The sequence below is a fragment of the Sus scrofa genome, chromosome 6, assembly GCF_054392235.1.
Source record: "Sus scrofa isolate SSC_HxYL_T2T_F1_AM1 chromosome 6, Sscrofa_HxYL_maternal_Yorkshire_Landrace_v2.0, whole genome shotgun sequence".
Taxonomy (NCBI): domain Eukaryota; kingdom Metazoa; phylum Chordata; class Mammalia; order Artiodactyla; family Suidae; genus Sus; species Sus scrofa.
Genome location: NC_139388.1, coordinates 130,375,033 through 130,398,395, shown reverse-complemented (window position 1 = coordinate 130,398,395; position 23,363 = coordinate 130,375,033). Strand labels below are relative to the sequence as shown.

The following is a 23,363-nucleotide window of genomic DNA, read 5'->3' as shown; positions in this document are numbered from 1 at the left end:
AAATTAAATAAACTAGTACAAGTAAAATGTACTTAGAATAGTGCCTGCCACATTACAAGTATTCAATAAATGTTAGCTATTATTTTCCTTTTCACTTGGGTACAGGTTTATTTTTCTATCTTCTTTTCCATAAGAGAGGGCATGTCTAAAAAGGAACATAATAGTGGATTCAATCAGAAAAAATTTGCATGTCTACAAATCAGAAATGTAATATGATCAGAATTCAACCTGAGCTAAGTGATTCTGCTCAAAAGTGAAAGACTACATGAACCTTAATTGCCATGATTCCATTCCCGTCAAAAAGCTACCAAGAAGATCCAGAGTAAAGGTTAAATAAACTCATAAAGGAGCTTTAGACGACTATATTTTTAAAATATGCTATCAAATTTCTCAGTTTCATCTTTTTGAAGGGGATTAAAGATGATCTTTTGTTAGTTTGTTCTCGGTTTTTAAAGTGTTAACAAGGCCTTTCAAACAACATCAAGGAGTTCCCATCATGGCTTAGCGGTAAACAAACCCAACTAGTATCCATGAGGATGCAGGTTTGATCCCTGGCCTCGTTCAGTGGGTTCAGGATCCGGCGTGGCCATGAGCTGTGGTGTACATCACAGACATGGCTCAGATTCCGTGTTGCTCTAGCTCTGGCGTAGGCCAGTGGCTATAGCTCCAACTGGACCCCTAGCCTGGGACCCTTCATATGCCACAGGTGCAGTGCTAAAAAGACAAAAAGACAAAAATAAATAAATATCAAGTCTACTCAAACAGCATCCTCCCAAAGCTGAAAGGACAAGATGTCAGTTGCAATGGAAGGAATAAGACTAAAAGTGTGTGCAGGTGATTAGGCCAGTTCAAAGCATCTTGAATAGTCCCACATTAAATAACTTTTTTAAGTTAGGTACATTTTGGATAAATTGGTACATTTTTCTCATCTTAAAAAACACTATACTTAACTGTAAAAGGTCTACATAAAGTTTTAAACCATTATCATTATGGTCTAATTAATGGAAAATTTCTTAGCAGATTTTCCTGAGGTAATAAAGAGGATTTTCCCTGAATATTATATAACATATGTTAAGTAATAATGCTGTAAACATTCATATTGGGAACTATGAAAGAGAGCTACAAGCTCATGAGCACTATAAGACTAAGGATCATATGTGTTAAGGTCTGTGAGGTTGGCAATAAACAAGTAATATCCAGCAAATTTTACCTTATAGGCACAGTACAAAATGTACTGACTGGTTGTGAACAATCAAAATGCTTAATATTTATCTGTCATATTAAAGATTTTTTAAAAAGTTATATTTAAAAAAGCTTTTATAAATTTCATTTTCTTTCCCTTTCAACTGAGATACAGATTCAACATCAAGCAGACCTGCTTAATCTCTAAGAAACTGGGTACAGTAAGGTATTAATACCACTTTCAATGAATATCCTTAAATGAATCTTCAGAAATAGCAGAAAGCCTCCTTTCCTTCTCTCCACTTCTTTATCCCCAAGTGAACAGTTTGGCTGAACTTAACTAAATCAAAAGTAAGTACATTTGGCAGGAAGTCAGTTTACTAAATGATTTAGGTGCTTTGGGATGGATGGGGGAGATTTAAAGACAGAGGACATGGAGGGCAAGGATGATGCCAAATGACTCAAAAGATCAAGTGAACACATTACTTTCTTTTGACACTAATGGAACCTTTGCAGAAAGTTACACAGCCTCCGGGTGGCAAGCCAGAAGATGCTCAGAGCATCAAGTCCATTTGAGAAATTAAGTTAAACAGGCAAGACAAAATAGTATAGCAGGCTCTCCCTCTGACACCAGCAGAGGCCCCAGAAACATCTGCTGTTGATGATCCAGTTCCCATGGCTACGTCACCACAACAGCAGCAACTGCCCTGACTTCGGAATCCACATTTGGAAAAAACATCTGCAAGAGAAATCTGCAGCTTGCCTATGATCCTTTACTAATTCAACCCTAATGATCAATCCATTCTTTAGCTACTTGGGATCTCATAAGCTAGACTTACAAATTGAGGACAATTAGTTATTCTAGCCATATCCAAACAGACCTGTCTTTCAGTTATTAATTATACTATTTTCCAAAGAGGACTGCTTCACACTGAATCAGGTATACAAAATAGATATTAGCAAATAGCAAGAGTCAGCAGTCACAGGATTCTTCATACTATAGTACTAGAATACTATTATAATAACTATTAGACACCATGAGGACCACTTTTAAAAAACTACTAAGTCCATACCAGGACTATTTAAGGAACAAGGTGAGGTACAACTGCAATTATGTCATTGCCTAAGAAACATGTGACAAAATAAAGGTCAAAAGCACTATTTCCCCAAGTCATGAAAACTGCAGTAGCACATGACATAATTTTTAATGGTAGGTAGAAAACAATGTGCACAGATCTCCTGCTAAGGGTACCCAGAAGATGCACATTACTCTCTCTCCCTGAATGTAACACCATACAAAGAAGCAGCTTTGACCCAGCAGTACAAGTGGGTGTTTGTACTGAATATCATATCCTTCCACAAGCCAGAGATGCAAAGGAAGCCCAGTATCCTGTGAAGGAATGGTTGGGCTTATGCCTACTGCAACCCAGTTTCCCTTCAAGGAAAGGCCCCAGGACATAGAGAGAAAATGGAGTTTTTTAATTTCACAGGGCTTTTCAGATTTCTTTTTCCTGAGGTGAAGGCTACTACAAGCCTCAGCCTAAAAGGAAGAGTGAGTGATCTATCTTTTTTGCATTCCTTTACCTCTGTGCAAAGTATTAAAATCTAATGTTATCTTTTGGCTAACAGTCCCACAATCATATAGCAGTTGGACTGCTTAGCAAAGAAAATGTTGATGTAAAACCTTATTTTTAAATTTAGCTGACAGTGAGCTAAGTAGACCCTTATATCTGACTAGACACAAACAGAACCATGCTAATTAAAGGACTTTTTTTTTTTTTTGCAGATATTGTATGTATATTTCAGAAATCAAATAGATTTACTATCCTTTGTATTTCATTAGGGGTTTTTTGTTTGTTTCAATTTAAGAACTTTAATTATGTAGTTATTATCATTGTACGTATTTTTATCATCAGCCACCAATGTTTAATGTATTTTCCATATACAGCAGAGATACTAAGTTTTTGCTTTAAACTAAATGGAAGTTTAAAGAAAGTGAGCTGGTTTAATAAAAATATTAAGTTGAAAAAAGTATATAATTAGTAGAGACATGCAGGAATTCTGAAGGTAGTAAGCTAATGACTCATATTTGAGAAACCTTGGTCTAAGCAAGGTAATTTCATAAGAATCAGTTAAATATGTTTCATTTGTATCTGAGAGTTGATGTGTTCAGGACATGGAAGAATAGCATGAACTATTTTTCAGGTTAGAGTTAAAGAGATAACAGATGGCTCTCCAAGATTCAAAGTCTTAATTTACTTACTAACAGCAAAAGTAACTGAAGTTTAACTAAAACTTATTGCTACTACTACCTTTACTGAAATCACTGGGGTTTGATCACTTCCTAAAGCAGAACAGTACTTTCAAGCACATTTTCAACATGGTTTCGATGGAAAATAAAGAAATTTTTCTTTACTGGTATATACATAGAAATACAGGAGTTCCCATTGTGGCGCAGTGGTTAACGAATCCGACTAGGAACCGTGAGGTTGCGGGTTCGATCCCTGCCCTTGCTCAGTGGGTTAACGATCCAGCGTTGCCGTGAGCTGTGGTGTAGGTCACAGACGCGGCTCGGATCCTGCGTTGCTGTGGCTCTGGCGTAGGCTGGCAGCTACAGCTACAATTCGACCCCTAGCCAGGGAACCTCCATATGCCGTGGGAAGACGCCCAAGAAATGGCAAAAAGCCAAAAAAAAAAAAAGAAATACAAATAAAGTGAGCACCAGGGGATAGAATAAAGGAAGAAATTTTGAAAACAATCACATGTATAAGTCACATAAAGAGACTACTATGAAAAGGTTAATGTGTTTTTTCTCAAAATGTGGTCCATAGGCAACCTTCCACTGAATCTCTCGGAAGCTTATTAAAAATATTGATGCTTGGTCCCCACCAGACTTAGTGAATCAGTAGGAATGCCGAAGGGTGTTTGTCTAGTGAGTTTACCAGATGATTCTTAGACACACATTGATTACTATCGATTTAATGTTCTTTTTAAAAACTCAGCAAAAGTCAGGTATAACAGTGTCACAAATGTCAATCTCAGACTGTATTTGGTGTTAAACAGGTTATTTCACTGTATTTCTGTGGAAATGAACTATTGCTTCACACCTAGAGTCTAGAGTATCTATTGAAACTATATCCTAAGGTCAACTAAAATGTATATGAGTGCTAAAAGAGATGTTTTCATGAGGGAACCTCCCACTGATATTTCTAAAGGTAAACTATTTATGAAGAGGCCAGGAGGAAAACTCAAGAGATCTATCTGGCTGTTCCTCAAGAACATTTAACCACTAAGACTATAGTAAGTATAATAGTTGCAGTACTTTTTTTCCTCTATGGCAAGCAAATTCTACCATGGTAGAGAAAGGAAAAAGGAAAAAACACTCCAGAAAAGGAACAATACTGATTTTGTAATGTCCATTCTACTGTAACATGACATTTTGTCAAAAATCATGCTTAAAACTGGAAGACACAATGCTTCAGATATATCTAAATTATTGTTCCTGCATGAAGTTCAATAATAAATATCTTTTTAAACTAAAATACCTAATCAAGCTATTCTAAATGGAATTACATCTAGATTTTATTCACGAGTTGAAGCTTTTGAGACATACTGAATAGCAAAATTCATTAGTATAAGGGTCTCAATTCTCTCTGTAACTCACATGTATATTTCAATAGCTTCCCAACAAAATAACAATGAGCTTTTTTTAATGACCTTTTTTCAAACTGGGGAAATGTTAAAATCTATTGGATAAAACATAGAGAATATCCAGAGAAATTCTAAAAGGAATACTAATAAGGAAGACAACCCCCCTCTAATATTAAAACATTTCATAATTAATAGTATCCAAAACTAGTAAGAATAGTTCAGAAATAATGATACCTACTATTTACCAAGCTCATTAAATGCCTTTAGTAAATTTTCATCAAAAATTCCTCTGTGAGGTAAATACAATTATTTCATTTTTACAGATAAGGAAACTGAGGCATAAAGAGATTAAATAACTTGCCCCAGTTAACATATATAAGCAAAAGAGCCAGGCAATCAATTTAGTTTTATAACCTGCCTTCCTAACTACCAGCAGTTTCTAAAGAACTGATAAATTCAACATCATAATTTAAGACCCATGAATTTCAAGTAAAGAAGCAAGTTAATGAATATATCATAACTCAAAGGAAAATGTCAAACAGGAAAAACTATATTTGTAATATGTTACACACAATGGGTTAATTTCATCAATCTACAAAGACCCCTTATCACATTAATAAGAAAATTGAGGGAGCTCCCATTTTGGCTCAGTGGTAATGAACCTGACTAGTATCCATGAGGATGAGGGTTCGATCCCTGGCCCCACTCAATGGGTTAAGGATCTGGTATTGTCGTGAGCTGTGGTGTAGGTCACAGACGCAGCTTGGATCTGGCGTTCCTATGGCAGTGTATAGGACAGCAGCTGTAGCTAGGATTCGAACCCTAGCTTAGGAACTTCCATATGCCATGAGTTCGGCCCTAAAAAAAGAAAAAGAAAAGAAAATGACAACTTAAAAAAAAAAGCAAAGAATTTTATGGCATGTGAATTATATCTAATTGTTTTAATGGGCAAAGGATATCAAAGAGCAGTTCACAGAAATGTATCCACAAACAGTAAAGGAAAATGTCAAAATCTTCATTCATCTAATGCAAAAATTAGTTTTAGAGATAATATTTTTCAATTTAAAAATGGGCAAAAATTAAGAAGTTCGATAATACCTAGATTATGTTCTCTACCATTTCATACTGAAAGGAACTACAACTTCTGAGATTCCATGTCTAGGGCAGAAAAATGCCTAATGAGCCTGGAATAGTTTGTCTATCAGAAAGTAAAGACACTACCCATAACTACTGGAGTATACTGTCAAAGGTACATGGGATTGGGAGTTCCCTGGTGGCACAGCAGGTTGCTGTCATTGCTGTGGCTTGAGTCACGGCTGTGGTGTGGGTTCAGGCCCTGGCCTGGGAACCTCCACATTCCACAGTCAAGGCCAGGAAAAGAAAAAAAGTAAAAAATCTGGGATTAACTTGAAGGCACTCCTAATGGCCAAAAACAGGAGTTTTTGAGAATTATAAAGAATAAAAACAGCAATGGATTGAAATATTATAAAACTTCCTAAACGTTCATGATAAAACTTAAAAAAAAAAAAAAAAAAAACCTTTGCAAATTACCAAGGCATCATCAACTCATTCTTAAAATTGTTAAAGGAGAAAAAAGTTCCACATTTATCTGCCTTTTCTATATGAACTGTATACCAAGGTAATTCAATACAGGGTAAAAGACCAAGCTCTTTAGAGAAATATTACAATTAATAAACATAGAAAGAATAGAATATCAACAAATTTCTTAAGATGAAGACTGATCTCTCTGTTTAAAAGGGCCAGAGAAAAAAGTCTTCAGGACTTTTTTTTTTAGAATAAACTTCTAATATCTGTAGATTTTTAAAAACAGAATTAACTTTTCTATTATAATCATTACCATTACAGCAAAGTAGTGCTCTTTATGCTTGTTTGTTGTCCTTTCTGTCACTATTACGACAAAGCAGCAAAACAAAAAAAATATGCTAGTCTTTTTTTCCCTAAAAATAAAGATCTAGTTTCCAGTAACTATTTCCTACTAGAAATCTCATTACCAATATGTACCAAATTAAGTCTCAAGAACTAAAGAATTATATGTACCAAATATGTTTTACTTCCTAGCATAGAGAACCAGACCAGGCATAAACTATTAAAGACAAAAAGAAAAGAGCAAGCAAGCTACAAATATTCCCATAGGAGAATAGAATGTTTACCCGTATTTTCCAAACAATGAAACTGTTGTTCCACCCACAGGCACTGCCTTTCCTGGTCCATAGACATCCCATATAGTCAGGGCCACTTGGGCATTCCTGGGCAGGTCAGGGTATTTCACAGGCAGTTTCAGCCATTCATTCCAGCTATGGAAATAAAGATAACATAAACCTAAATCTAAGGAAATAAGGTCAACATAAACATACGTATATAACTCTCTTTTAAATTAACAAACTACACAGAAGGTTTGGCCAAAGGAGATGTCCCAAAGATTAAATTAATAGTACAAAAAATAATGTAACACTTACCTCAATTTTGCTCTAGGCAACTTCAATTTCAAATTCAGCATACCTTATTTTATTTCACTTCACTTTATCAGGCTTGCAATGTTACAAATTGAGGTTTATGGCAACCTTGCATCTAGCAAGTGATCAGCACCATTTTTCCAATAGCATTTGCTCATGTCAGATCTCTGTGCCACATTCTGGTAATTCTTAAAATATTTCAGACTTTTTCTTTATTATTATATTTGTCATGGTGATCTGTTTTCCATAATCTTTGATGTTACTGCTATGACTTGCTGAAGGCTCAGATGATAGGATTTTTTAGCAATAAAGTAATTTTTAATTAAGGTATGAACATTGTGCTTTTAAAAGTAATGCTATTGCACACTTAACAGACTATAGTGAGTATAAATATAACTTGAATATGCATTGGAAAACAAAATTTTGACTTGCTTTATGAAATATTTGCTTTATTGTGGTGATCTAGAACCAAACCTGCAATATTTCTGAGGTATGCCTACAGAACATATAAACAAAATTTATGAAAAACAAAGCTCATGAAAAATAGTACTGGTAAATCCTTCAATCAAGAAATTCAAACAATAAGGATTTACTGTATATAACAGGGAACTGTATTCAAAATCTTATAATTAACTATAATGGAAAATAATTTCTTAAAAAGGAATATAGGAGTTCCCACTATGGCACAGAGGGTTAAGGATATGACTGCAGCTGCCCAGGTCAGTGCAGAAGGGCAGGTTTGATCCCTAGCCTAGCACAGTGGGTTAAGGAACTGGCATTGCTACAGCTCCAGCTGGATTTAATCCCTGGCCTGGGAACTTACATATGCTGCAGGTACAGCAGAGAAAGAAAAAAAAAGAATACATATATATATATATATAGAGAGAGAGACATGTATAGATACAGACATATATATGTATAACAGAATCACTTTGCTATACACCTGAAACTAACACAATATTGTAAATGAACTATAATTCAATTAAAAAAAAAGTATCACTAAGACACAGGAGTATGATAATGGCAATAAAAATCTGGGAAACACTTAAACCTGTTAAAATCAAACTTGTTTTGAACCAAATTATGCTCTTTTTTTTGATAAGCATTCTCTAGAACAGTTATTTATCAAGAAAATAAAAAAATAAGAATTACTCATATTATACTCAAAAGGCTACTGAGTATAATACAGTCCTATAATGTCCAAGAGTTAAGCACCTCAACAAAGTAGAAAAAAACTACAAAAATCTTTGTAACATGAAGAAGCTCTGGACAGACATAACACAATTTTTTACATGAGTTTTTTTTTGGTTACTCAAGTTATTTCATTGATACTAATAATGAATGCTTAGCTATTGGTTTTAAAACGCTTTCAAAGCACATTTGTATAAGCGACTTCACTAAGGAATAGCAGTTTTTAATAACAGTAATATGACAGCATAGCTCTCTTATTGTTTTTATTCTCTACAAATTTTCTTCTGCACTCAAACTTCACCCTGCATTTATCTGATTGTTTCAACTTCCTTAAACAACAGATGGCTTTTAAAATCCCAGAAGAAAACTGTACAAACAGCACACAAATTAATACCCAGCAGACAAACAGAATTGTTTCTGTTTACTTGAAATTATTCTGTTTGCTCAAAATTATTCTCAAAGTGTATATCCCAGTCTGGGTCAAATACACCTGCATCAGTTAGAAATTGAATAAAATTTTCAAAAATTTCAAGAACCAAATATTTACACCCACCACATAAATTCAATGACCTACAGGAAAATTAGAGATGGCTAACAATTTAAAGGAGAATCTAAACGTCATTAAATCCATTTCTTCTATGAAGTTCTTAAAAAAAAGTTTTAAAAAGCCATTCTCCACTACAGATAAGCTTGAGGAACTTAATGAATTTTATTTAATTACTATCCACATGGTAGGCCACACTGAAAAGATAAATACCAAGCAGTGTCACCTTACACTGCTTAACAATGAACAAACTACAGAGATTAGCTAACACAGGCTAAAGCAAGCACAGGTTCCCTCACCATGGGCTCTCTTACGATAGGACAGAATAGAACAGGATATGAAAGAATACACTTAGATGATTTTGAATAAGTTCCTCATTATTCAAACTTTCAAAACTCACTATCAGAAACTCAGAAATCTGAGTGTTCCTGTTGTGGCTCAGCAGGTTATAAACCCAACTACTATCCACGAGGATGCAAATTCGATCCCTATCCTTGCACAGTGGGTTAAGGACCCAGCATTGCCGTGAGCTCTGGTGTAGGTTGCAGATGCAGCTTGGATCCTGCCTTGCAGTGGCATAAGCCAACAGATGCAGCTCCAATTCGACCCCAAGCCTGGGAACTTTCATTTGCAGCAAGTGCGGCTCTAAAAAAAATAGCAAAAAAAAAAAAAACCCTCAAAAATCAGATTTAGATAATTTGGAATATCATACTACCCAAAAGTACTTTCTAAACTAAGGAAATGCAAAATTTAGATAGCAAGAGATCTTTCACAGTATAATTTATTTTCTCCACAGTTTATAGAATCTTCTTTTAAGTAAGTGCATATAGAAAATAATGGCTGTATGAAGTTTGCCCTTATTTATTTATTTATGTATTGATTTGGCTGTGCCTGTGGCATGTAGAAGTTCCCAGGTCAGGGATCAAACCCATGCCATAGCAGTGACAATGCCCAGTCCTTAACCTGCTGAGCCACCAGGGAATTCCTGACCTTATTTATTTTAGGAATCCAAGTTTTGTTTTGATGATTTGGTTAAAAATTCAACTCTTAAAAACTAAAGAGCAGAATGTACAAAATCTGAAAATGTTTCCCCTAAGCCCAAAGAGTATATTTCAAAGACAAAAGCCTATCCTCATATTATTTGCTCAATATGAGGTTATTTTCTCAATCTATATTCTACATAATTTTAAAAAAGCCATTCTAATTATTTGAGTATTTTATTACTTTCACAATTTTAAAAATATAAATTAAAACCTCAAACTTTGAGACAGCAAATATGAAAGTGTTTATATATTTGAAAATACATAATACATAAACAATTTAGAGTGGAGTTGGTAAATGAGAAGAAGAGGAGAAAGATGTCAATCTCCTTATAATTCGGAATTTTCTTTTGCTTTAATTTCCTTTATTGCCAAGGCATGGAACAAATTTCCTGCAAAAAAAGTGGAATTCACCATAAATGCTGACTTTCTGACCTAAATCTATGGTTCTAAAACTTTTTTATTGGAGGGGGCACAAACCACCTCAAAAAGTTTAATAAAAACTTTGAGCTCTATCCCTGTAAAAATGGACAAGATAGAAACATCTACATGCAATTTCAGGACTTCGTAGATTTCTTAATTCCAGTTTAAGAACCTCTGATACAACTGAGGAGTTTTGGTGGGTTGTTTTAGGTAATGATGATACTGTAGCTGTGTTAAAGAGATACAGAAATATTTCAGTAAAGATGATACACTATTTGGAATTTGCTTCAAAATAACAGTAGGTATAGATGACACAAGATGATTTGCCTTGAGTTAGTAATTATTAAAACTAGGTATTGAGGCCCTGGAAGTTCATTTATATTATTCTACTTTTACAGGTTTGAAATTTTTCAGAACAAGCATACATACATATATATATATTCCTGTGTGTTTACCTAACCACAGAAAAAACTACTAAAGAAACTACACCATTAAAATATTTGGTGTCAATGTAGGCAGATCACCAGAGGCTTCTGATCTCATTGCAAAACTTTTTCCCAGTCAGCTGGGCTACACCTGGTAAACAAAAGGTTGTAACCTCAAAAGCACAGCCTGGGAGTCCATGTGGCCACACCCTGTCTTCCATGAAAACTGCAGACATAATTTCCTTCCTTGAGAGGCATACAACTTGTGTATCCTGTACCAAGCCTACCAGGCTACTGAATAATACTCATGGATCAAACATTAAAACTGTACCACATGATCTATCAAATAAGAAGTATCAAAAGATATTAGAAGACCCACAATGCTACTCCGAAAAATAAGAACTTTGTGTTCATTACATTTACCTCGAGTCCCAACAGTGGTTTGCTAATGTGCCATGCTCAATAAATCAAGAACTTAACAAAAGAAGAGAGAAAAAAAGTTTTACAATTAAGGTAACCAGAAGGTCAACAGATATCGCTCTAAAGAACTGAGCTCCCGCCACACATCAGCTTAGACAAGATTACCGACTATCCAGAAGTATTTCTGTGTTTCAAGGGCACAGAATGGTAGAAAATTTAAAGATGTGGTTTGGGTCATTTTGTCCATCAGTCAAGTTCTTCTAAAAATGTCAGTATATTCAATAAAAACAAATTCCACCTCATTGCAATTATAAAACTTCTATGTACAACACTTTATTCTATTTGAATAGGCTCCGGCTTTAAACTACTTGATCAATGCTTACAGGCATTAAACAAAGAATTTTTAAAAATTCCTCTGTAATCCTTTGGAGTTCCTGCTAAGGTACAGTGGGTTAAGAATTCAAATGCAGTGGCTCAAGTTGCTGTGGAGGTATGGGTTCCATCCCTGACCCAGCCCAACAGGTTAAAGGATCTGGAGTTGCCACACCTGTAGCAGCTGTGGCTCAGATTCAATCCCTGGCCTGGGCACTTCCATTTGCTGTGAGTACAACCATAAAAAAAAAAAAAAAAAAATTCCTCTGTAATCCCTACCAAATAATACTTTCAACATCCATAAAGAAAAAGGAAAACAGAAAGTCCTGAACCCCTCATGTGCAAGAAAACAACTTACTTCCATCTTGTGCTAAATGCCTTATACGAAGTTCTTACTGGCAAGGCCAGAGGCTTTCCTTCTGCAAAAACTTGGCAAGTGACATAGAGGTCAGAACATGTTTCTTGGTATAGTCCTGAAAACTTCAACATTGGGTCTTCTAGAACGGCTTTATAACTCTTTTGTTCTCTCTTCCCTTCCAAACTTCCTCTGTAAGCATAAAAATAATAATGTTTAGGCACATTTTTTAAGAACATACACAACTAATAGTAAGAAGAGCTTATGGTTATGTTACAGTAAACTTATGCTACATGAACATTTTCCTACAGATGAAATTAAAGTCACTTTTTCATTTACTGAAGGTCTCTTAAAATCCCAATATACCTAAAATAAGTCCTATCTTCATCAAACTATTTCTCTATTTTAGGCTTCTTAATTTTAAACCCTGTCACCAACTCCTGGATTTACTTTCTAGATATCACAAGCTTTCAAGCATTAGTTTATTAATTTCAAGCTGTCCACTTATTCCTGTACTCTTTCAACATTTACTGTACTAGGCATAGAGGTCTAGAAATGAAAGATGAGATAAACAATATAATATTATAAGAAAATAATAAGTCCTTGCTCTGGGGAGAAAACTTACTTTTAACTACATTATCTTTTTGTATGCTTTCAAGTTTTTTTTTTAACTATGTAGATGTATTATCTGATCATTTAAGAAATACAGTGTTTTAAGTAATAAAAGATATGTATAACATTATAAAAGAGGTCTGAACACTGCTTGGACATCAAGATTACATCACTTATTGTGCCAGGAATTTTATGTACGCTTTCTTACTTTTTTTTTTTTTTTTTTTGCTTTTCATATTATTATTTTATAAATTATGAAGCAGAAACTAGAGATCAAGCTTATTATTCAGGATCACAAAGGAAGTAACAGAGCTGAGAACAAAAACCAGGACAGAGGAAGCCAGAGCCAGTGTTCTTCCCACTACATAAAGATAAATCAAAAAGTCTCAGGAGCACCTAACATGGCTCGGGGGCAGGGGCTTGTAATCTAGATAGATGCCTGAAATGAGCCTGAGCAATATATGCGAGATGAGAGACAAAGGGGCAGAGAGTCATCCTAGAATAAAAAAAAAAGCACATACAAAGGTAAAAGGCAAGATGATGTGTCTGGGGAACTACAAGTTGGTACAGCTAAAGCATGAAGCTCATGTGGGGAAGAAGCTAGAGATGAGAATGAAATTTAGGAGGGCAATGAAACTAACTAGCCACCAAATTCGGTACAGTGCCTTACACAAAATGAATGAACATTCAAAAACCTGTTAAGTGAACAATCTTAAGTGAAAGCAATTTGTTTGTGTGTCTGACACTTTGACAGGAGTATAAGAATGTAATGAAGAGGGGCTAAAAGCAAGATCGGTTGGAAGACTTGCAGTGAAAGTTTAAAAAGGAAAAAGGGAGACTAAGGCTAGGGCAGTGGGGCTAAAAGGGAGGCATGGATCAGAGATGTTGAGCATATAGATTCATGACAACTTTCAAACGATTAAACAGGGAAGGTGAAAGAGAAGCGTCTGCATGATTCATTTTCTGTCTTAACCAATTTGATGAATGATGCTAACAATTACCAAAACAGGGTGAGAGGAGATTAAAGTTAGAAGGGCAGGTTAATGATATGCTCAATTTTGGACAAGTTGCTTTTAAATTGCTTTGGGACATCCAAAGTGACCATGACTTCTGGACAGTTAGATATTCAATTACGGCACTAAGAAAACAGACATCAAGGTGCAAGTTGTTATTAAAAAGGCCTGGAGAGAATAAATAAAGTGTTAAAATTTACTATTCTCTGATTATATGATTCTAAACTGATACCTCCTGCCCTCCCCAAAACCACTCTCAGAAGCTATAAGATGGTTAGTACTGCATGTTGCCAAACTTCTGATTTATGCTTTATCTTTGCCTCAAAATATTCAATGTGTCTGCTAATAATGGATCAGTTCTTAAAATTTTTTCTTCTTTCATTTTAATGTTCAAAAGTTTCTAAAAAATATATTCATAAGTCCAGGAAAGACTAAGAGGAACAAGACTGAAGGAAAGTCCTTTACCAGATGATGGCAATACAGATCCTGTACAAGCATCTAGTGGTGTATGCTGTAAAAATTACCTTAAGTGGGTGTGTAGAGTACTATACAAAAGAACAGTTTAGTTGTTGACCACCACCATAAAATGAATAGTAAAGGACCTGTCAGAGTTTGAAGTAACTTCTGAAAACAAAGGGAAATAATCATTCAAAGGAACACCTGATGACTGAGAAAATGTATTTACTACAGATATAAAGCCCTTTGCCTGAGGCACATTTGTTGAGTACTGACTAAAACACATTATGAATGATGTGGGGATTAGTAATTCATGATTACACATGAAAGTGCAACTATAAGACTGCCTTAAAATGGACATAATTTCCAATTTCCTACCTGTTCCCCAACTCAATTCCATTATTCTTATCTCAAGATGACATGCCCTGGACCTTCACTTCAACAATAGTACTCTAAGATTTTCCTGCAAGGGTCTCTTGTCATCTATTCTGATCCCCTTGCAAATGGAACCTTCATCTTTGACTCACTCCCAACTTTCCTGGCTAAACAATGCCAGACTTTCTTAAGATTCAACCGAAGCTTCTATCACTCCCTGTGCTTTTAGTACCACATCCATGTGCTCATCTTATTCTCAACTACCTCATCTGCCCATGTCTACCTCTCCATAAATTCTGCAGTCTCCATTCCACCTTCCGAACTCGCTTTAAAATAAGATCTTCCAATTACTAACTGTGGGACGACAACTTTACCAAGACTTGATTTATCTGTAAAATGAGACAGTAATAATCCCACAAAAGGTTGCTGCAAGCAGCAAAACGCTTCTAAGAAGTAAAACCTCTTTGGGACTTAATGGACTTAATCCTTCCGCTGTCCTCCTCACTGAGACCACGTCCTGAATCCTCGCACAAGGTAGCTCTCCAAGCTGCAGTTCACCTCGCTCTTCCCTGGCTCTAGCCCTCTCGGCGGCCCCTCAGGCTAAGAATCATTTCCTCTCCCCAACCACAGGCCCCTGCCTCCCCTCTGAGCCTCCGCAATCCCAGCTCCTGTCTCCAGATTCTCTCACATCTTAAGCTGCACGTTGATATCCAGGTCACAACTGTAGATGTAGTGAAACTTCTCCGCTTCCCCCATGGCATCCCCGGGCTACAGCAACACCTAAAGCGGGAAGAAAGGCGCTGGGAAGACTCTGACACTGAACCGGCAGGCTCCCACAACATAGGCGCTTCCGGTTCCGCCTCTCTGCCCTGGCGCCGCCAATCCCTGCCGGGAAGCAAGGCGCTGGGAAGACTCCGAGATCGAACCGGCAGGCTCCCCACCACACAGGCGCTTCCGGTTCCGCCTCTCTGCCAATCCCGGCCAATCCCCATGCGGCGGAACTCCCCGCCCCGCCCAAGCGTCCCTCCTGCACATGTGCAAAAGGAGCCCACCATCTTGCCTGAATGTAAATAGAAATCCGGAAATACAGCCTATTTGGTTACGTTCCAAATTTTCCGTTTTCTTCCAGTGCTAACCGGTGATTTTGGTTGGTTTGGTTTTGTTTTTAAGAAAATAAGAAACTGACTTCTGAACCTGATCTGTTTTTTTGATCAACCCAAAAGGAAATTCAGTTCAGAAAGTGTTGTGACAACTTTCACTGTCTGGAGGTTAACCCGGGAACAATTAGAATTTGGGGCTTCCTTTGTGGCTCAGCGGGTTAGGGATCAGGGATTGTCACTCTAGTGGCTCGGGCACAGGTTTGATCCCTGGCACAGGAACTTAACATATGCTGCAGGAGCGGTCAGGGAAAAAAAAAAAAAAAAAAAAGCAAAAAACCCTTATCAAGTGTCTACCCTTTACAAAAATTGTAAATTTAATCACGTATTTGCTATCTCAAGCAAAGATTTCCTCTTTGTATTTTGAAAAGTGGAGAAAGGACTAGACGAAGAACAAAGAGATTTGGGTTCCATTTTTGGCACTAATATATATACGCTACTTTAAGCAAAGTACTTCGGTGCTTGTATTCACTGGGTACATACAAGCCTATATACCTTTCAAGACCTAACGCTTGTTAGAACCTAGAAATGTACAGTAACCACTCTAGAACTCTGATTTCTGACCTCTAAACTCCTACACTCTTTCTTGATTTTATTTAATAGTATCTAAAATTGTAATATTTATTTCCAACTACATCCAAAACTTGGCAAGAATAATGTGCAATACAGTTCTTTATCTGCTCCCTTGGTGCCTTATTGTTGAGTCTAATAATTCCGATTCATTATTATGGGTGATAGTTGAATACATCTTTATTTTCTATGTGTTTATTTTTAGGTGCCACATTGTAAGAGGGACATTGTTAAAGTATGTTTAAATTACAGTAATTGGGGGTGGAAGGGAGCTTTCAAGAAAAGATTGAAAGGCTTCTAATTGTTTTACCTGGAAACGCAAAAAATGACTAATGCATAATATTTTGTCTAAAATAAGTTCTCAAAAGTATTTGTGGAAGCAGCACTGGGGAGAATAATATGATAGTTATTCTCCTATAACTTACAGTTCCAACAAAAGAAAGCAGACTTAATTTGTTCCTAATTAAGTGGTTGGAACTTAAGAGTAAATGAAATTTCAGTAAACAATGAGAATCAAACTTTCTACTCATCAGAGCTCCCAACAGTAAAACAAATAGTACAAGTGCCCTGTCTACAGAATAATTCCAGCAGTGGATGTTGGGCCTGGTGTCAAACAGGTTTCTCTCACTTGAATCTAATATTGACAATTTGCAAAGAACTAAATTTTCTTATCCCAGTACTGACTTAATTTTATTATAATATTATTTAATGTATAAACCTAAGTAAAACTCCATATGTGTGTGTATATATATCCATACTTGAATATTTCTTATAATTTTTTTTTTTAATCTTTTTGCCTTTTCTAGGGCCACTCCCACAGCATATGGAGGTTCCCAGGCTAGGGGTCTAATTGGAGCTGTAGCCACCGGCCTATGCCAGAGCCATAGCAACACCAGATCTGAGCCATGTCTGTGACCTACACCACAGCTCACGGCAACACCGGATCCTTAACCCACTAAGCAAGCCTGCAACCTCATGGTTCCTAGTCAGATTCATTAACCACTGAGCCACAAAGGGAACTCCTCTTATAAATTATTTAAAAACTAAATTTACAAAATAATATAAAAACTTCAATTTAACAACCTTAATAAAATACAGAGCTTTTTGCTGAAACTCTGTTGACTACAACATATATATGGCATTGACTATTCTTATAGGACTGATTTCTTTGAAATTCAGCCCATCTGTATTGCTGTATGTAACATGGCAATTCAATTATCTTGCCTCATTTTCAATTCAAATTACTATGAAATTTTCATTAGTATAAGTACCATGATGGAATTTGGCCTTTACTTGGCTCCTAAAGCAGTTTTTATCTTAAGTCTATCTCTGTTCTTTTCTCATTAACTCATAACAGTTAAAGGCCTGATATAGTCACAAACCCAACACAGATAAAGGCATAAAAATGAATATCAATGCTTAGTTCTAAGATATTCATTCATAGAATCCAGTGTACACCTGTATTAACTTCAAAAAGGTAACCATCAAGAAAAAAAAACATTAAAAATATATTACGGTGGAGTTCCCACAGTGGTACAATGGGATCAGTGGTGTCTCTAGAGTACTGGGATGCAGATTCTATCCCAAGCCTGGCACAGTGGGTTAAGGATCTGGTGTTGCAACAGCTGTGGTGCAGGTTTTAACTGCAGATCAGATCTGATCCCTGGTCCAGGAACTCCATATGCCATGGGTGGCCAAAAAAAGAAAAAGAAATATATTATGGAGGGCTCTTAAGAAGACTGGACCGAAATGGACTGAAATTATCAAAGATATTAATTCAATAAAAAAACCTAATGTGCCAGTAAGGAGGATTATGGTAGGTCACAGAAGCATGGTAAAAGTCACAGAAACCAAAACTGGCAGTGCCTTCCATGGACCAGCCCTTGATCAGGAAGATGTTGGTTAGTAGGCATCTTATTCTGAAGAGAAAGAAATAATGTTTTCTTTCCCATATAATCTTTCACAACTCATAAATATAACACACACTTATAATTATAGAACACAATTTGCACTGCAGAAACCCAGGTTCCACATATTGCTGCATGCAGGAAAATGACTTATTTGCATAGGTGTTTTCTTTGTATGACAGGCTACTTCACTAACAATTTGGTCCTATATTTAATTTACCTTTGGAGTTTCAGTTTTTATCCTGTGTTTCCTTTGCCATCTTGTTTCAATTTTGTGTTTAATTATTCAGATAATTTTAATGTTGGTTGAGAAATTTGTTGGTAACGGTTAGATCCCTCAAGTTGTCCATGACTCATATAGTGATAATCAGGTTTGTTTTTGACAGTTTCTGTCACCCAATTTATTCTCTTCAGCTTGTAATAAAAAAATTGCACAAATAGCTTTAAAAGGAAACCATCTATTAGACTTCCATCAAGATAAAATGACTTGATGTGAGATTAAAATAATCTCATAACTGCTTTTCATCCAATTAAAAAAAAAAACCTTTACAAGTTTTCTAATAACTCCAGAAGTTTTTGAACCTAATCATATGGTACAACAAACAACATTATCAGGAAACTTGGGAAAAAAATTCTACCTCATAAGTCAAGACTTATGGCCATTTGTCAAGTGACAATATTGAAGAAGATGGGCTTAAGTATATCTCGTAGAGATCATGGAGCAGGAACCCATGAGCCCTGAGTGGTTCCATTCAAAAAGGTAAATTCTATCAGTTATAACAGAGAAAGAATCAAAAGAATGCATTTACTGAAAAATCAGAAAAGTAGGAGTTCCTGTTGTGGCTTAGTGGAAACAGATCTGACTGGCATCCATGAGGACTAGGGTTCGATCCCCTGGCCTCGCTCAGTGGGTTAAAGATCTGACATTGTTGTGCATTGTGATGTAGGTCACAGATGTGGCTTAGATCTTGTGTTGCTGTGGCTGTTGCATAGGCCAGCAGCTATAGCTCCGATTCAACCCCTAGCCTGGGAACCTTCATATACCATGGGTGTGACCCTAAAAAAAAAAAGAATATTTTGTGTGTGTACTCCTTCTACTATGTAATAGAAGCACTTCCTCTCTTAGTGACACAAGTGAGAAAAAAATCCTGATGGATCCTGATAGTTGAATGATGTCACTATCAAGAATCCCAGCTATGAAAGAGGAATGGGACCATAGCTGTTGTGATCTGTGTGCGCAGGTTGGAAAAATAATTTTCCAGCATTCTCATTCCTTAGCATAGGAATGTTAAGAGAAAGAAGAGTTTATTGAGATAAGAGAAACTGCTAGCACAGTGGGAGACTTCCTGATGATCAGGGAGGGACAACCCGAGTGCATGATTGTGTCTGTTTATATAGCCCAGGGAGAGGAGATGTCTTAGAATACACTTGATGACCTACTGATTGGTTGGGGAGAGAGGAGTCTTGGGGATGTATAAGGCCCCAAAGGGATGGGGTGAGGAGTGGGCCATATACCTTTTCTAGCAGAGGGTAGGAAGGAATTGGCCAGGTCACTCAAAGTAGGGAAGGGGGTATTACAATGGCAGGAGTGATAAGGGTCTGGTAATTTCTGTCTTGCCCAGAGGCTTTGTTTTTTTTTTTTTTTTTTTTTTTTTTTGTCTTTTTGCTATTTCTTTGGGGCCGCTCCCACGGCATATGGAGGTTCCCAGGCTAGGGGTCTAATCGGGGCTGTAGCCACTGGCCCACGCCAGAGCCACAGCAACGCAGGATCCGAGCCGCGTCTGCAACCTACAACGCAGGATCGTTAACCCACTGAGCAAGGGCAGGGACCGAACCCGCAACCTCATGGTTCCTAGTCGGATTGGTTAACCACTGCGCCACGACGGGAACTCCCAGAGGCGTTGATTTCTATCTCATTGGAGAGGACTCAAAATCCCACAGTATCTCTCCTAGGAAGCATGATCAGGTCATACTCAAGGAACAAAGTTGTGGGTTGAGCTATTGTGCTTCCTCAACCCTTCACTCAGTAAGAATAATGATCTCTAGTACTTAGACCTTGGAAAGGAGAGCTAAAATACTGTGGGAAATATCTCTTTGTTATTTATATTTTCTTTTCTTTCTTTTTTTTTTTTCTTCCCTTTTTCTTTTCTTTCTTTCTTTCCTTTTTTTTTTTTTTTTTTTTTTTTTGTTGTTGTTGTTAGCTGACATCTTCATAGCTTTGGGGAAGGGAGTGGTTCAGGAGCTCTTGCTGGGGTGGGCCTGCTTCCTCTTCATCATCACAGGTTTCTCACTGCACAGGATGGCACTGGCTCTGCAAATAGCAGTTATTTACAAATCGTGGTGGTACTTGTTCTTTCAGATCATGTGCCAGGTGCTGCTGAGAGTGGCTGGGGCACTCTTATTGATGGTAGACTGCAAGTACAAAAAAATTAAAATAAACTGGCTTTTGCTGCCCGGATCTCCACTTCATCACTACCACAACACCCTTGTAGTCAGCTGTGGGCTCCACGCCCACAGTGTTGTGGTGAATGACCCCCTTGTAGCAGAATGAGTTGTGGGCCTCCAGGTTATTGGTTTTGGTGCTATACGTCTACTTGTTCCTCTTTTTTTTTTTTTTGTCTTTTTTTTTTTGCTATTTCTTGGGCCACTCCCGCGGCATATGGAGGTTCCCATGCTAGGGGTCGAATCGGAGCTGTAGCCACTGGCCTACAATAGAGCCACAGCAACGCCAGATCCGAGCCGTGTCTGCGACATACACCCCAGCTCACGGCAACACCGGATCATTAACCCACTGAGCAAGCGCAGGGACCAAACCCGCAACCTCATGGTTCCTAGTCGGATTCATTGACCACTGCGCCACGACAGGAACTCCTACTTGTTCCTCTTGACCAAGAAGCTGGAGTAGTTCCACACCACCATGCATTGCTGATGCACAGACATGGCAGCAGCTCCTCTCCTTGTGGTGGGCAGAGACAGAAAAGAGTTGTATTTTTGGAGTGAAGATTATAAAAGATTTTTAAAAGTCTAAGCCTCTTCAACTCTAGGCTTTTACAAAATATTCCACACCTTGAGAGTGTCTCCATCTTTCTCCAGTCCTCTTGCCAAAGAAACTGTGAGATCTTTGTATTGCAAGCCTAAGATCATTCCCTCAGAGAAACCTCCTCTGATCTCATCTTCCTCCCAACACTAAAGTCACCTCACTCAAAAATTTATTTTTCCTCTGTTCTTCTTCCTTAGAATTTTCAAGAGTTTCTTTCATTATTATTTGGTCAGTTGCTGTCTTTCCCACTAGACTACAGGCCCTGCGAGGGAAGGATGTGTGTCAATTTTATTTATCACTGTACCCTACTTTAGTTCCCGGCACAGAGCAGATGCTGAATAAGGAAAGTAAGAAAAAACTAACATTTGAAAATCTGCTATCTGCCAGATAGCATGTTAGGCCAGGTAATGTATATTATTTTATTTAATTATTTCAACAAAATAATGAGATAGAAGATGCTGTTACCCTATTTTACCAAAAAGTAACTATAATGTAGGCTAGATGATTTATATATGATTAATAGCTAATAGATGGCAGAGCCAGGTGTGTCTGACTTCAAAACACATCATATTTTTGCCAAACTATGAGGGAATACTCAAGAATAATTCCTAAACTTACTATTTGCAACAGAAAAAAATTATTAATGGCAGTATCTTTAGCATCCTCAGTGTTATATAGCACTGTCATTGATCCCTCTGCCTCTCTATAGATTATATTCTCAGGTAAACATCTTTACTCTTTAAAGATTAACTCCATGGAGCGAGAGGATTTTGGTCCACTCAGCATCTTTGCAGGTCATCCATTTATCTAAAAAATATTTACTGAGTGCTTAAAATGTGCCATTCATATCTTACTAGACTGTGGCTTCTCCAGTCTCATTAGAGGAAAAACAGTGAACCTTATCTGCATCTGGTGCCACACCTGGTACCCATCAGTGTGTTTCCTATGTCATCAAGCAACCTGTTCTATAATCATAGGTCATAAAGAGCTTTATATAATTTGTTCTAGAAATATTGTGGGATGATAATTACTTCAGACATTTCTGAGAACTGTTAGAAAACCCATTTCAATGAGTGCATCTTCAGCCCACATTATGTTTGATCTGCGGTGCTGGTCTTTGTTCATTCTTTCCTTGTTCATGCTTCTCCATGCTCCACAGGACAGAGATGCTGCTGTAATTTTTAGCACTTCTTATTGCCTTGCTTGTATGCATTTGTGTTTGTGCATGAATATTTAATCACAGAAAGGCTGTTGACCCCACACTCAGACTTGCGTCTCTGAGACAAAAGGAAGAGAAGCAATCAGAGGCTGAGTCCATAGACAGTAATTAGTGACACAAGTAATTCCTCAAGGTCTCTGGAGTCATTTTAATCACTTTGTCACCTAACTAGAGTCTGTAAATGCACAAGGAGAGAGTGGCAGAGACCCTAAAAAGGAGGAAAGTCCCTCCCTGTATTGTATGAATTTACCTTTTAAAGAGAAACTAAACAAAAAGTTTATGTAAACACTAAAAGAAATGCTGGAATGAAAAAGAGAGAGAGGGAAAGCAGAACTGCTGGCTTGAGAGTCTGCTTGAATTTGAGCTGTGAATTACTGTAAGATTTCCAAAAGTTAATGCTCTTTTCAGAAGGAGAAGAATACTAAAGTTGGAGTTGGAATTTGTTGAGGGAACAGAGAAAGACTCAAAGGAGACAATGTGAGAACTAAAACTCTCCCACCTTTTCAGAGAAACCGAAGTCTACCTATGCTGCAAAGGTGAAACTCTATTTTTCTGACTATTGGCTGAGGTTAGTAAGAGGACTCAACCACTGGTTGATCTGGGAGCTGGACCTGCTCAATCAGAGGTTCTTCACCCTTCCTCTATCCTTGGAATTCACACTATGCTCACTGTCCCCACATTGGGAGCCAAGTTCAAAGATGCAGTCTTGAGAGAACAATGTATTGTTGAGACCATCTGGACAGTGAACATGACTGAAACCCATTGGGCCTCTCTGCAAACTCAAAATCCTGGCAAATAGGGTGGGATCATCTTGACTTTCAGGGCTCCAGTTCCCTTCTTCTTAATGGCACCACATTCTAAACTGAGAAGCTGCCTCTTTCTTCTTTGGTCTCTCCTTGCTCTTTTTGGATGGAGCCAGTTTCAGATTGTACTCAGA

At 37.2% G+C, this 23,363-nt stretch overlaps 1 protein-coding gene and 1 pseudogene across 1 annotated transcript in view; both read right to left on the bottom strand.

Annotated features, from left to right (window-relative positions):
* PIK3C3 (phosphatidylinositol 3-kinase catalytic subunit type 3) overlaps window positions 1–15,361 on the bottom strand; it is a 147,432-nt gene extending 132,071 nt beyond the window's left edge. Inside the window, 3 exon segments of the mRNA NM_001012956.2 lie at window positions 7,005–7,148; window positions 12,081–12,269; window positions 15,222–15,361. Coding sequence (NP_001012974.1) covers window positions 7,005–7,148; window positions 12,081–12,269; window positions 15,222–15,289 — 401 coding nt within the window. The 5' untranslated portion in view covers window positions 15,290–15,361.
* Window positions 15,362–20,402: 5,041 nt separating this feature from the next.
* Window positions 20,403–21,107, bottom strand: LOC110261443 (large ribosomal subunit protein eL28-like; annotated as a pseudogene).
* Window positions 21,108–23,363: the final 2,256 nt, after the last annotated feature.